The sequence below is a fragment of the Poeciliopsis prolifica genome, unplaced genomic scaffold (genome assembly GCF_027474105.1).
Source record: "Poeciliopsis prolifica strain line A6 unplaced genomic scaffold, Auburn_PproV2 SCAFFOLD002, whole genome shotgun sequence".
In the NCBI taxonomy this organism is placed as follows: Eukaryota; Metazoa; Chordata; class Actinopteri; order Cyprinodontiformes; family Poeciliidae; genus Poeciliopsis; species Poeciliopsis prolifica.
In genome coordinates, this window is record NW_026562377.1 from 3,722,866 (window position 1) to 3,737,256 (window position 14,391).

At 37.6% G+C, this 14,391-nt stretch overlaps 1 protein-coding gene across 1 annotated transcript in view; it reads left to right on the forward strand.

Annotated features, from left to right (window-relative positions):
- ddah1 (dimethylarginine dimethylaminohydrolase 1) overlaps positions 1-14,391 on the forward strand; it is a 67,981-nt gene that overhangs the window by 50,390 nt on the left and 3,200 nt on the right. Inside the window, exons 5-6 of the mRNA XM_055054429.1 lie at positions 3,868-3,987; positions 8,356-8,499. Coding sequence (XP_054910404.1) covers positions 3,868-3,987; positions 8,356-8,499 — 264 coding nt within the window. The remainder of the gene's footprint in view (positions 1-3,867; positions 3,988-8,355; positions 8,500-14,391) is intronic.

The following is a 14,391-nucleotide window of genomic DNA, read 5'->3' on the forward strand; positions in this document are numbered from 1 at the left end:
CAAGTCGCATTGTGCAAAGTCGAACATAGTTTTTTTTTTTTTCTGTTGTTGCTGCTTAGCATCATTGAAGCTGATGTTACTGATTGACACATCTGCAAAGAGTCCCTTTGGTAATTATCTTTTAATGCTTTGGATGAAGCCTTAGCAGGCTTCAAAGCATTTTTAATCAACATTTGATGCAAAGTTTTGCCAGTTTTGTCCACAGTGATTAATATAGCAGACAATAAAAAAGATTGAAAAAGCTGATGTGAAGGAGCAAACCTTGCATTAATTACCTTATGAACAATTTCCTCTTATGTCATTATTACTATAAATCATCTTGTTTACTCTTGGCTGCTGTGTTGCTAACGTGTTTAGATGTGCCACTTAAGCAGATGTTTCTCCCTAGGCGCCGATGACTCATATTTGTAATTTGAAGCTATAATTTGGGTTCATAAGCAAGTGCAACATGTGTCAAAATTATGCTTTCGATCATCACGGCTCTTTATGTGATATTGCGATAACACATGCAATATCACGATATTGCATAACACATGCAATCTAACTTATGCTGGCACAATTGCACATGTAGGCAGGGATAGACTGGTACGTATCTCAGTTAGTCATTGGGTGAGAGGTAAGGTTCACTCTGGACAAATTTACCCACCAGCAGTCAGTCAGTAAATTTGACTGACTGCTGTGGGAAACTAGAGTAGCCTGAGAGAACCCATGCAGGCACAAGAAGAACATGCAAACTCCATACAGAAAGACCCCAGGCTGGAATTTGAACTTGTAGCTTCAAGGCAACATTGCTGACAGCTGCATCACTGTGAAGCCCCATATAATCAGCCAGTGTTTCTAAGTATTTAAGGTAATAATTGTCCAACCTCTTGGAGTTATCTGCACAACTTAATGACAGAGTGGATCAACATATAAAACAAATACCACATTTATTCTATTTTTCAATGCATGGCATATTTGAGCATCTTAGTAACTTCAAGACATCTAAAATATGTTATTGCACAGAAAGTGGGGCCATACACTGAGTTGTGGAGTCTGATTTGATGGCTCAAACATCAGTTTGTGGTAAGTAAAGGAGCAACACCTCTATTGCCATGATTTTACCTGTTTTGTAGAAATTTGGTCTCAGTCTTTTCAGTGAGTGCTTGCACACAATAGTTTCAGCTTATTTTTGTTTGGCTTGATAATTATACCATGCTCACTAAAACCTAAATCTAACAGCTCTGAAAATATGACAAGTATTTCTGCAACAGCAAGATTTATTTCAAACTGGATTAAAGGCATGCCGCCTGACTGATCTAATCCATCTCCTTTGCTGTCGGTATAAATTAGAGACACTTTCCGCGGCAATCTTTTGTTCATCGCATTTGGCCTCTCTCCGAGAAGGTGTAGCAAAGCCGAGAAGCACGCTGACAGGCAGATTCAGCGCTGGGTCATAATGTCAAGAGTTCAGCACTTTACGGTAACTTGAACTGCCTTATTCTCCTCTTGTCCCATCTGTATCTGATTTGAGGACCTCATTACGGATTCCTCTGTGTTTTCTGTTATCTTTGATAAGATGGGACTAAATGATGCGTTCATGGCAAATAACAAAAAGGAAAAATTACTTAGCCATCAATTATTGTTTTTTCCACTTTTTATCTGATTGCTCCATCCAATCAATGTTGGTTTTTCCTTTAATTATCAAATGAAGGATCATTCTGTTTCCAGGTTTGTTTAGTGCTACACAACTGCATGCAGATGTGAGGGCTCTTTGCTTTAAGGTTCTTACAGATGTTGGGATAATGGTGTTGCTGATGGAATCAATTTGTTTGGGAAGTATAGTGCTGAGGTTAAATTATATTTTCTTCTATTTCCATGTTGTAAAAGTGTTGATTTCTTATTTGGGATACAAGGAACTGTCTGACTTTTTTCCTAAGTAGTAAATAGAGTCTTTTAGTTCAAAGTATGAAAGTATCTCACTCCAGATGAAAAGGAACTGTTTCTGCTTCTTTATCACATTTATCTTGACAAGAGAAGAAGAATGGCTTCCATTTCTAATTTCACACAGACACTTCCTGTTTGTGGATAAGGAATGGAGAAAGAACATCCTGTAATTTCCATTGGTTCCCAGTTGAACCTATCAGCACACTCAAAAAAAATAGTTCAGGAGTATATCAGACATGGCATTTTTTTGGCATGACGGAGTACAAAGTGCCATACTACAGTTCGTTTTTAGCGACAAATAGATGCATTGTGCTTATTTGAACTTACAATGTGCTTACACAGGAATTTACAAGATGCCACAGACAAATTTCACAATGGAAACTCACAGGAAAACATAATGTTTATAAGTTGTAAATCTATTAATTCAAAAATATTATAGCTATGACTTCAGATATTTTCCAAAAAAAATTGTCCAGTCAAATACTGCATTCAGCGAAGATTTACAATATTCAAGAAGTCTACGTTCAACATTCAAAAAGAAATTTCCATCATGATTTGTCAGGATGTGGCTTCTCAAATAAAGTTGATGTTGGAAATATAATGTTTTCACAGGTTATGCAGTAAATTTTATAAGCGCAAGTCACTTTATATCTGTTGTTTGAGGCAATCTGTCCAAGATCAACAGCCAAAGGCTTAAGATAAACATGAATCTGTAGGTCCCACAATCCCACAACCTCTGAAATAATTCTGTTACATAGGGGATGTATTCAAAGTAGTTGATTTGAATACATGCTGCGAAAAATTTTGAGAGATTTTAATTCCAAAAAAGTTTATATTCAGCATCATCTTGTAAAAACTTATTAGTAGTGTTGTACAGTAGTGTGCTGATTCAGGTTTCTGTTCAGGTTTAGCATTTTCTCTCTTTTCACAAGACTGAATTCAGCATTCTGTTCATCCACAAGTCACAAGTCTGTTCATCCACTATTTGGTTAAACATGTTCTTCTGCCAGTTTTGTATCCACTGATTAAAGATATGAAAAAAAAGAACCACAGTGGCATCATTTTTGACAGAAAATAAAATATCTAAATCCAAATTTAAGTACATGTGCTCAATGTGGAATCTTAAGAAATAGTTGTTTATACTATAATCACAGATTCCACTGCTGGCACCCTTTATAATTATAAAACAAATGTAAACAGTACTATTCATTGTAATTAATGTGTTCCATTCCGACTTGTTCTGATGTTTTTTTTTTTCACAAAAAAGACAGTTTCCCACCTTCATTCTTTACTTACAGACTTGAATAGTTTTTACCTTCAAACACGCTAGACAGATGGAAATAAACCTTTGTCGGTTTCTGCTGTGAAAATACAGTTTTATGTAACCTTTGTTTTTGTAACAATAGTAATGACAGCATTTGGAAAGCCGACTTCCTGCAGCCAGAGAAAGTGGCTTGAATCAAGTGCTTACAAGTCCTGTGTAATCTTCTCGAGAGCATAAGGCTCAGTGATATCACCTCTCAGACACTTCTGCAGTTTCCACCCCTAAATGGTGTTACTTTATTTTAAATGTGCCCTCTCGAGAGCCTTAAACACTGTTATTATTTTTATTATTATAGAGGAATCAGTTGTCTTCACCTTGATTTCTTTCAAGCCTTGAATTTCTAAAACGCTATTACAATAATAATTTTTTTTGAAAAATGCCTTTGTCGAATGTTCTCAACCTTATACAGCCAAGGTTATTTTACCAGGATTACATTTTTGGTGAAGATGTTAGTCAGCAGGTGGAAAGGCACACTTCTGAAAAATATTTTCACATCACTGGTCCTATGTTTGATCCTGAAATCCGCAGAGATTACTGAAATCATTTCCATCCTGTATGCATCCTGAGCTCTTGGGACTTATTTTGTTTAGCTCCTATAATTGGATTGTGTTTCACAGGACTATGCTGTTTCCACTGTGCCTGTGCTGGAGGGGTTGCACCTGAAGAGCTTCTGCAGCATGGGAGGACCAGGGCTTATCATCATCGGCTCCAGTGAACCAGCTCAGAAGACTCTTAAAGTAGGCTGCTGCTTATTCTACAACGCCAGTCTTGACACAAGTTGACAGATTGAACCTCTTTATAACGTTATACCTTGATGGCACCCTCTTACTGCAAAATGCATTGTCCCTTTAATCCCTCTGCATTAATTCATATTCTCTGCTAATTTGCAGGGAATGCCTCTGGCATTTGCTCTCCAGCTTTAATTACAAAGGTTTTGTCCTCCCATTACACAGCTTGAGCTCATTACTGCATGAAAGGCTTCTAAATGGAAATTCACAGGATGTTGGGCGTCCAGACAAGAGACAGCTTACAGCCTGACAGAGACAGATTGGTGGGTTACACCAAGAGAGTACTAAATCTCAGCACATCCCGGCTCGAGAACTATCCCAAAAATTCACAACCATCTGCAAGTCAGTTATTTTTTCTTGCTACACTGAAGTGAAGGTCACACACACACACTCACACACACACGTTGATTCTCTAATTCTTTAAGTCCAAAAACATACACACTAGATCATACAGTACAGTCTTGGCGTTTTCCTGTCCTGTGTGACAGCTCTTCTCCACTGTTGCTTTTAGAGTCAGAACTCCCCCTACAGGTCAAGCACATCATTTCTATTGCGTAAAATACTCATTTGGTATATCTCTGCCAAAGTGTACACAAGAATAAAAGAATCTGTGAATAAGTACATAAGCTAATTACATTTATTTTCCAGCTCCAACGCATTAAGACTCCTGGCTGTTTGATCACCCGCAGTAATTAGCTGCTGGAATGAGGAGTGGCCTTTAGCAATACTTAATGAAAGAGGGTTCGCTTGGTAATTATGGCTTACGTCACCCTCTCTTGCAACAATTAGCTTCTGTTTTAAAGGACTTTTAGCACACCAGTATCTGCAGTTAGGTGATATGTCTGTGAGGAGAGGGCGCTCTTCTGAATGCAGCTTTAATAAATTTGGACTGCTTGTTTTGGATATTGATACTGGTCTCATGACAGTACATGTCTTCCTCTGCATACTTATGAAACAAATCTGAAGCTCAATGGATTCAGTTGTTTCCATCGAGAAAGAAAATGTTAAATGGAAAGTTCCACTTAAACCTTCTCACATTTTGTGCCTTTTAAAACACAAACTAGTGATTTTTTTACTGGCATTTTATGCCACAGATCTACTGAGAGTGTTGCATGTGAAGTGTAAGAAGAGTTTTTTTCTAAAATGATGTCTTCTTTCCAAGATCATTTGGATTTAATGGACAATATTTTGCATTGCAATTTTTAAAACTTGCTCTAAATCAGTGGTTCCCAAACTGTTGGGTTTGTCGTTAGATTTTGGTCTGGACTTTGACTGAGCTGTCCTGTTGTCCTGCCAGGAGATATGGTTCAACTGTAGTCTTGCGTTTTTTTCAGCTTCTATCCAGCTGCCTTCTGTGTTTAAAATGTATTTGTCCCCATCTTTTTCTCATCAATGCTGACAGTAACATGTCTTGTGGGTTCATTTTTGTGTGATGGGTTGAACAGCCCTTCGTGTCATAGGCAGGGTAACAGTCTAACTTCTGTCTGCACGATGCTGTTTGTTCACTTTATAGATTTTTTCCCCCCTTGTTTTACGCTTTTCTTCCACAAAAGATTAAGAGAATTAAATTTACCTCTTATATATTTTGATAAGTATCTATTTTTAAAAATAAATTTTCAAGAACCACCATTTTATTTTACTAAAAAACATGTCAAACATTGACATGTTTTTTTTCTAAATGGACATTTACATGTCATTTACATACATTTTATTTTTTAGGATATTTATATGTGGAAAATTATGTAAGGTTTTCAGTCTCATGACAAGAAAAATAGGCAGCAATATACTGCTTGTACTTTTAGTTTTATTCTGTTGTGGGAATTTACTGCATTTATTTTATAAAAAACAACACAAAAACCTATAAAGCCTGCATTTTATTAATATTTATCTTTAAAAACATTATTTGCCTCTATAATTTGCCACAAGTAGCAGATCCCTGGTCTAGTGTATAAAATCCCTGAAATTTGTGCCTGAAATGTAAAAGAAATGTGATCAAGTTCATGGGGCATAAAACTTTTGAAAAAACACCGTTGTTTTCAGATGCTTAAATAATCTGATGGCTTTGCTTTTGCCTGTGCAACAGGACTCAGAATTGTGGATCTGTGTTTAACTCTCATAGGAATGGGAGTACACACTGATTGGACTGATTTAGTCATCCATTTGCGGCAGTCAATTCCCAGCTTCACCCAGAAAGTCATCATCCTAAAATACAGCCCCTGTCACAGGCCTCAGCTCCCACTCCCTGTAATCACACATGCACGCTAACCACGCCCTGCAGCAGACTGCCGGCAGGTTTGACATCATCAGTCACCACTTCACATAGCCCTGCTTGATTTATGAGGTCATCCCTTCCCACTGGTCAGCATCTGATGTCTGCCTCAAGGATGCTAACATGCTTCAGTTTTCAGAGATGATGAGATGACCACACACTAAAGATCAGATTGAGTCAAATTGAGTAATTTTTCTATATTTGGTCAACATGACTAAAAGTTTTTTGTTCCTCTGTATTTTCTGGAAACAATATATGTATATATTTAAATGTTAATATTTATGTTTAATGTTTTTTAAGGCCAAGATGTTAATCTGTAAAAGTAGGTACTTTCGTGTGCACAGATTAGAAGAATCCTCTTGCTTTTAGGCAATATAACTATTGTTTCACCACAGCTCCATATAACTGTAGTATTTACCAGAAGGACAGTAACTAAATTTGTTCTTCAGAAAGACAAGTCTAGCATTTTTCCTCAGGATTTTGTTGGAGCCATTAGCAGAATTTACTTCATGTGTTACTGTTGCTTAGTGAAAAGGAGAGTTGTAAAACTTTTAAAGGCACCATGGGAAGTATAAATATTCATACCAGGGTTCAAAATGCAGATTATGCTGATTATCACAGTGGAGGGCATCAGATCCAGTAAATTGTGAGTCTCCTTGTTATCTGCTTGCCAGTTCTTTGCCCAGAAGGGATTTAATTACTTTCCTGTAAATATTTAGATTTACCACCTTTGAATGGGCACTTTATGCTGCCCCAGTAACCACTCTCTGTATTAACTGGATCTAAGCCAGTGTCCAGGCAAGAGTCAATGTTTATTTGCAGGAGACTTGGATGACTATATTGAACTTCAGGCCCAAGGTTTTATTAAATAATTTTTGCCTGGAATTCATTCAACTTCTAAATTATGTGAGTGTAAAATTAACTCTGATTAATAAGGATATGCTATTTGGAACATAATGTGATATTTGGTGAAATCAAGGTTTAGAGCTGTGATTTTAATCCCCCTTTATAAGAGGAAGCAAACCCACTCATGACCTGAGTATTTACCTGGTCTGGTTGCACATATTGAGATATTTTCACACACACTGCCTATACTTAGCAATTTGGAAATTGTTTTAATATCATCAGTTCATTACAGGGTCATAAGTTCCCAGCTTTCAATTCTGTTATATGCATGGAATGTTGCCTTACCTTTTGCTAGTCCATTTCATGAATATTAGATTCCTTATTATTAGTTTTTAGCATTTTTACCCCCAAAATCTTCACTTTAATATAACATTTATTACAGTTTAAGCAAGACTGCTGCCAAACTACCTGTCCTGACTGTGTGAGAAGTGAGTACTGCTGTCAGTCCGTCCTACTTCCTAAGCACTGCAGTGAAGTAAGTCAGAGCAGAGGAGACCCATTCCACTTTGTGTTCACATTGCAAATTAATCGCATAACATCAAAAACACTTGGCAGAGTTAAAAAATCACAGTCAAAATATGAGAAGTCAGGCTGGTGCATGCTGCTAAATTGTCATGTGCTGCTATTCAAAATGCAAATCAGTAGCAAGTATGGCCCCCACATGTTTGTAGAGATTCCAAATGTTTCTGTTGCAGTGTCACGTGCTTCCAAGGTGCAAAGAGATGAAGAGAGAAAAAAAGTATCTCTTGAAGAAAAGGGATATACATCCACAGGTGTTCTGCTCATAAACCTGCTTTACTTCTAGTCATAACATCCGCAACATTCTGACTTTTACTCAGCAATATGACCATCTTCTTTTCCTGGCCCCCAGTTCTTAGCCTCTCATCCCACCTTAAGCTCCTTCTGATTACATAAAAACATGACATCTGCTGAGAAGGAATGTCTGTCTGCTCCTGTGTTCTCCATTAAGCCCCCTCAATCACCCACAGCGGTTTGGCGAGTCAGAGGATGCTGAGCTGCTTTTGGGATTGTGGGCTCGATTCTGAGTCAAGGAATCTGAGTGGAAGTCTGTTTTGTGTTCTGTGTTTCCATACACTGTGTGGACTCTCATATTTACATCAAAATATATGTTTCCTGATCAGATTATGCAGCAAATGAGCGACCATCGCTATGACAAGCTGACGGTGCCAGATGACATTGCTGCCAACTGTGTCTACATGAATCTTCCCAACAAAGGACATGTGCTTCTTCACTGTACAGCGGAGGAGTTTCCAGAGAGTGTGAAGGTGATATTCATCTCAAATCCCATACTTACTTTTTTCTCAAATGCACAATTACACTGTCATCAAGGATGCTAAAGGTAACACCTGCGGTAGGAAGGACCACCATCAGGACAGCCAGATTGGTTTGGCAGCTTAGATTTAAGAAGAGGCTGTCTATGTTACACTTGATCCTCCCCAGACCTCTGAAAAAAACAATTGGCAAGAGAAAGAACCCCTACATGAGCGACATAGGTGTTTTCCTCTGACCACAGTGGGCTTTTTTAAACAAAAGAAGCTGTAATTTTCAGTGAATTGGACTGTTGTGGACCAGGTTCGGACAACTCTAAAACCAGGGAACACCGCAGCGTTTTATCTTCTCCATCAAAACTTGAGTCATTCATTGAGGTGGGTCCAAGTGGATGTTTTCAGTGACAGTGAATCAAACATAATTTTATACACAAAAGAATTTAGTTAAAGTGATTACACTGAACCTTTACATCTTTGTTGAGAGGTGCAGGTTTTTATCATGCCTGTCCTATCCATCTATATACATCCCTTTGTGATGGTCATCATTATAGGTGAGCCCACAGGAGCCCAAAGGAGTGAAACTTTTTGGAAATATGGCTCTCACCCAGGGTACCATGGATAGCTCTGCAGGGATCAATAGTCTTGCTCCCTGGGCAAGTTTTTTATTGCTTGTTTGCAGCCCAGCTGTTACTTAAAATGATTTTTACTCCACTTTGAAGGTCTTTCAGCTGTGTCATTTCTGGTTTGAAATCCTAAATATTTAAATTGAAACCTTAACTTGACTACTCTAAGCTGAAAAATAATTAATTGTTGTTTCAGACAGGTACCACCCAAAATGTTATAAAATGTTAAAAGAGTACATTATGAGAAAATATTTTTCTTGATAACTTTAAGAAAATGTCACATCAAAAAACTATTTTTTGATGTGACAAAAAATAATTTTTTTGTCACATCAAATAATAATCACCCAATAATCACTTTATTGAATGGTACAATTCCAAATGTAAACCTTTTAGTCTGAAATGTCTGCACAGTACTATTATATAAAATTGTAAAAATAACACTGGCCATTTACAAGTGCTTTTATTGTTGAATCATCCATCCATCCATCCATCCATCCATCCATCCATCCATCCATCCATCCATCCATCCATAACCAACCAACCAACCAACCAACCAACCAACCAACCAACCAACCAACCAACCAACCAACCAACCAACCAACCAACCAACCAACCAACCAACCAACCAACCAACCAACCACCAACCAACCAACCAACCAACCAACCACACATTTTCTGGATTGAAGTGAACCAAATTAATTATGTTACCCAGCCAGGTCATCCTTGTGATTTGTGAGCCTCTTCTTCACAAGAAACACCATTTCTACCAAGCTTCCCAATGACCAGAGGAATGCCATTAAAAAAACAATAGAAATATCTTTAAAATTTGTATTTTTTTAATCATCCTTTGTTTAAACCTTAAGAAAATATGCTTGCATAGTCACTTATCAAGAAACATACACAACTGAATGTTTCCCACAAATATATTGCACATAAGCATTAAAGTCTCAAACAGCTTAGATTTAAGGAAAATTGTGTTTCTGACCCATGACACGTATATTCCATGTGGCTGCTTGGCATGAATTATGTGTTATTTTCTCCATTTGTCTGCTGGGTCAGGGAAGACTGAGCAGTAGCTGTGTTATTTTGATTCTTTGGGGAGACTCCAAATCACAACAAGTCATAATGGTTCTCACAAGATCAAACCTGGCAACACACAGTCTGCAGAGACAGTGTTCAAACCTCAAAATGTAATCTGTGGTTTAAGGCCCAATTCTTGCCAGTTATTTTTAGAAGGAGGAATTCACAAAATGATGTGTCTTTGGACCTAAATCCGCAAAGAAGTTTTTTTTTCTTTTTTTTTCCAGGAAGAATGGCTGATGGAATTTAGCTTGAGCATGATAAAATCTATTTGTGTATATAATGCTGCTTGCTTTGGGAGTACCTTTGAACAGTCTATTTGGATAGGTTTGTGAAGAATGTACAGTGCCTTGAAAAAGTATTCCTCCAGAACCTTTTTGCCATCAGCCTCAAACTCCAATAAATTTTACAGTGATTATATTGGTAGACCAACACAAATTAGCACATTACTGAGGGTTCAAAAGGGAACATCTGTGAAGTTGCATAGAATCATAAGGGGAAGTTATGGTATTTAACAATATCCCAAGCTTTGAACCACACCACTACTCAGTTCAATGCAATGATACTACTGTTCAGAAAAGCAGGTAAGAGGCTGATAGAGACTCTGAAGGAGCTGCAAAGTTCCACAACTCAGGTGGCAGAGTTTGTCACAAAGTTGAGACTGAACACAAAGACACACAATGCATTTTTATTTCTAATCATTTCTAAAAACTGTGCATCATTGTTTTTCTCACATTATCCCAAGTCGAGTGGGTCTAGCGTAAAAAATCCTCAAACATTTACATTTGTGGTTTACAATGTCTAAATATAAGCTCAAGGATTAACACACAAGGCACTTTTGCAGATTTGTGAAACTGTTTCAGCTTTGTTTTTCAAGCATACCAAAAACTATTACAAAGTCTATTTTCTGTTCCATATTTTCACATATATAAGATTTTGTAACTTAGGAAAATATATCAATAACACCAGACGCAGTAAAACAGCAGGAACTCCTTAATCAGAGCAGGCTGTCATATTTTGCGCAGTGGGTCTGGAGTTGGTACATGTTTCCCAGGGGAAATTTTTGCTTGCTCTTCCTGTGAGATGTTGAGATTTGTCTACATAATGACCGAGGCACTCTGCAAGACATCTGCCTCCAAACACTCTCTGTCCTGACCTCAGATCTATTTTTAGATGCTCGTGAAGTTACATAAGAGTTCCACACAAACAAAACCAGGGGGTCATGAGAAAATTGGTGGGATATGACAGACTGAAGATCTGGCATTTGAAAGGGTTACCTATGTCTTGGAAGTCCGGAGTTAAATAAATGAAACATACAAAAGCCCCAGTAATTTAGGATCCTAGTGTTTGGGACTATGTCAGCCTGATCCAAAACATAAGTCCTTACCACTGTAATAAGATTTAGCCTTGATATGTTTGAAAAATGGGGAATATGAGGGTGAGCAGGTTCTTTAAACATAAGAAAAGTCATTAATGTGAATTTGTTTCTAAAAGCTATGCAAAGTCTTGACCTTTCCTGAGAGGTCAAGACTTTGCATAGCTTATTTTATTGAATAAGCTAAGGGTAAGACTTTTTGGTGGCAATAAAGTTATTCTCTAAGTTTTTTTTTGACTGAAACTGGAAGTAAGAAAATAAAAAAACCTATCATTAAAATGCCTACTTTTGTGCACAAGAAAATCAAAATGGCAAGATAATAGAAATATCTAAGTATATATATTTAAATATAGACTTTTCAGTTTGGCTGTCTAATGCTACTTAAGTTGTGGAAAGTGCATGCAATTATGTCACTTGGGTGAAGGATGCTTTTAAGCTGTTCAGTCATTGAACAGCCAAATTTAGAGCTGCCTCTGTGTTATCGACAAAAAATGAAGTCTGTTCCCAATGCAGTTTGGACACCCTCATTGTTTACCCTGGTCATGGATGAAATCTTAAAATATCGGGAGAATGGGGTCTGATTTGGAATCTCAGGCTCTGTTTTTTTTTTTTTTTGCCGATGATTTGATTTTGATGCTATTTGAGGATATCAACCATATAGTTGTCCTCACGGAACTATATGGTTGCGATAAGGGTCAGCTCTTTTGCCCTACAGGTTGGTGCTGAGTCTCTTTGCTGAGGAGTTGAGGTATCTTGCAGTATTGTTAGCAGGAATGTAATGGGAGATTAATAGACAGTCATGGGCCTTATTACCAGTCTTCAGGGCTTGGGCTTGGTCTGTTGAGGTAAAGAATGAGCAGAGCCAAATAGGGAAATTTTGTGGTTTATTATGACCGTTTAACAATGAAAAACTGAAAGAATGAGATTTCAGCTAAAAGTGGCTGAAATGTGTTTCCTCCATAGGTTGGGTGGGCTGTAATGAGAGGGAGGGGAACTCCATCATCCAGTGGGAGCTTGCAGTGCAACCTCTGGTCCTCTGTAATGAGTCATTTGAGGTTGTTTGGGCATCCAATCAAGATGCCTCCCATTAGAGATTTCCTGGGCACCTGCCTGTGAGAGCAGACTCTTGGACAGGACTTCCTGAGACCTTGTGGATTTGGAACACCTTGGGTGTTGGGATCCTGCTGATGAGTTGGATAGTTTAAGTAAGGAGAGGATAAGCAAAGTACAATGCATTGATGGGTAGATAGAAAAACAACAAATATTTTTATGGGCGTCTGTATTAAAAAAGGTCAAGAAGTACAGAAGGATGGAAATGTTTGCAAATTTCAATGAACAACTAATACTGCTGAACATTTTAAGCATTTCAGCTAAGTTCGTCATCAGATTCCCGTTGCCATGTAGACATTTTTTTTCAACAGACGGCAGGGATAAATGAGCACAGGCAGAGATTTCCACAGTGTAGTAATTTAGACAACGCACGAAAAAGGAATAATGTAAAAACTGTGTAGGAACATGCATTAACATCATAGTTTCGAACACTACAATACTGTTTGTGAAAGGGGAGTGTCATTGTTTCACTGAGATCTGGCTTATGTTGCTGTATTACACAACATTCTAAGCAGTCATTGTAGTGACGTTAAAGATATCATCTGCATCAACAGAAGCTTTGTTCGCCATATTGCATCACTCCTTATAAGTGTTTTTAGTTGGTCCCCATGGTTGTACTTTAAGGCCTCAGTTGATATCGTTGTGAGGTTGAAGCGAGAGTTTAAAGAGAAAAATGTCCTGGTTTGGAGGTGCAGTAGGAAAACAGTGGTTTTCTGTTGGAAAATGGCCACAGTGTGACACATTACTTTACAAGGGTCTTTTGAGAACGCTGTAATAGTTCTCACTCCATTTTCTTTTCTTTTTTTTTTGTTTGGAGAATTTGCTTAGAGACGAGAAAATGTTTAGAGCAGTTCTCTTGCTTAATATTTTGCCTCTCTCCCCTGGGATCTATGCCACCGAAAGCAATTTAACATAAATAATTTAATTTTATATGTAAAGTTCATACCGGTTAATGCTAGAAATGATTGGTAGAAGCAGTAATTAATTTATTTATATAAAATAAAGCTGAAGCTACAATGAGTATTAGTTTGTTAATACTAGCAAAAGTGTATTTTGCACATTTGTCTGTGGCAGTTATATGTTCCTCAGACATATATCAGTATGATGTGCATTATTTTTAATTTGAGAAATATTGCAAACACAAATAAGTAACTTCTTGGTTTCTTTTTTCTCTGTCCTGTTTTCATCTAAACTACATATGTTTGGGATTTGTCCTGTAATCGGTGGATTGCTGGTTCAAACCAGCCTTTCAGTCCTTGTTTCCTGGCTATGATGCTTTACTTGCTAACCCTAACCCTAACTCTACCCTCAGTGAAAAAAAAAAAATTGGGGTGCACCCTGGACACGTTTTCAGACCATCACAGCAATTTAGAGAAAGAGATAAATCTAACATGCAAACTTTTGGACTGTGGGAGCAACTCAGAGAACCTGAAGAGAACGTGAAGTGTAGTTTCTACTAGAAATGTGGTAATGTAAAAATTTCCCTTGGTAACGCAACTCTTGAATCACCACAATCGCCTGTGGCAATAGCTGTCATGTCTTGCAAGCTTGTTAAGGCTAGAATTTTTGCAGTATTCAAATTTTATATATTTATTAAGCTATTTAGCGTTTCTGAAATGAGACAAATGCACAAGATTTCAAGATAGGGTTGTAAAAATCTGCTTTATAGCTTGATTCACTCTGAGTTCAAGTTTTCAACCT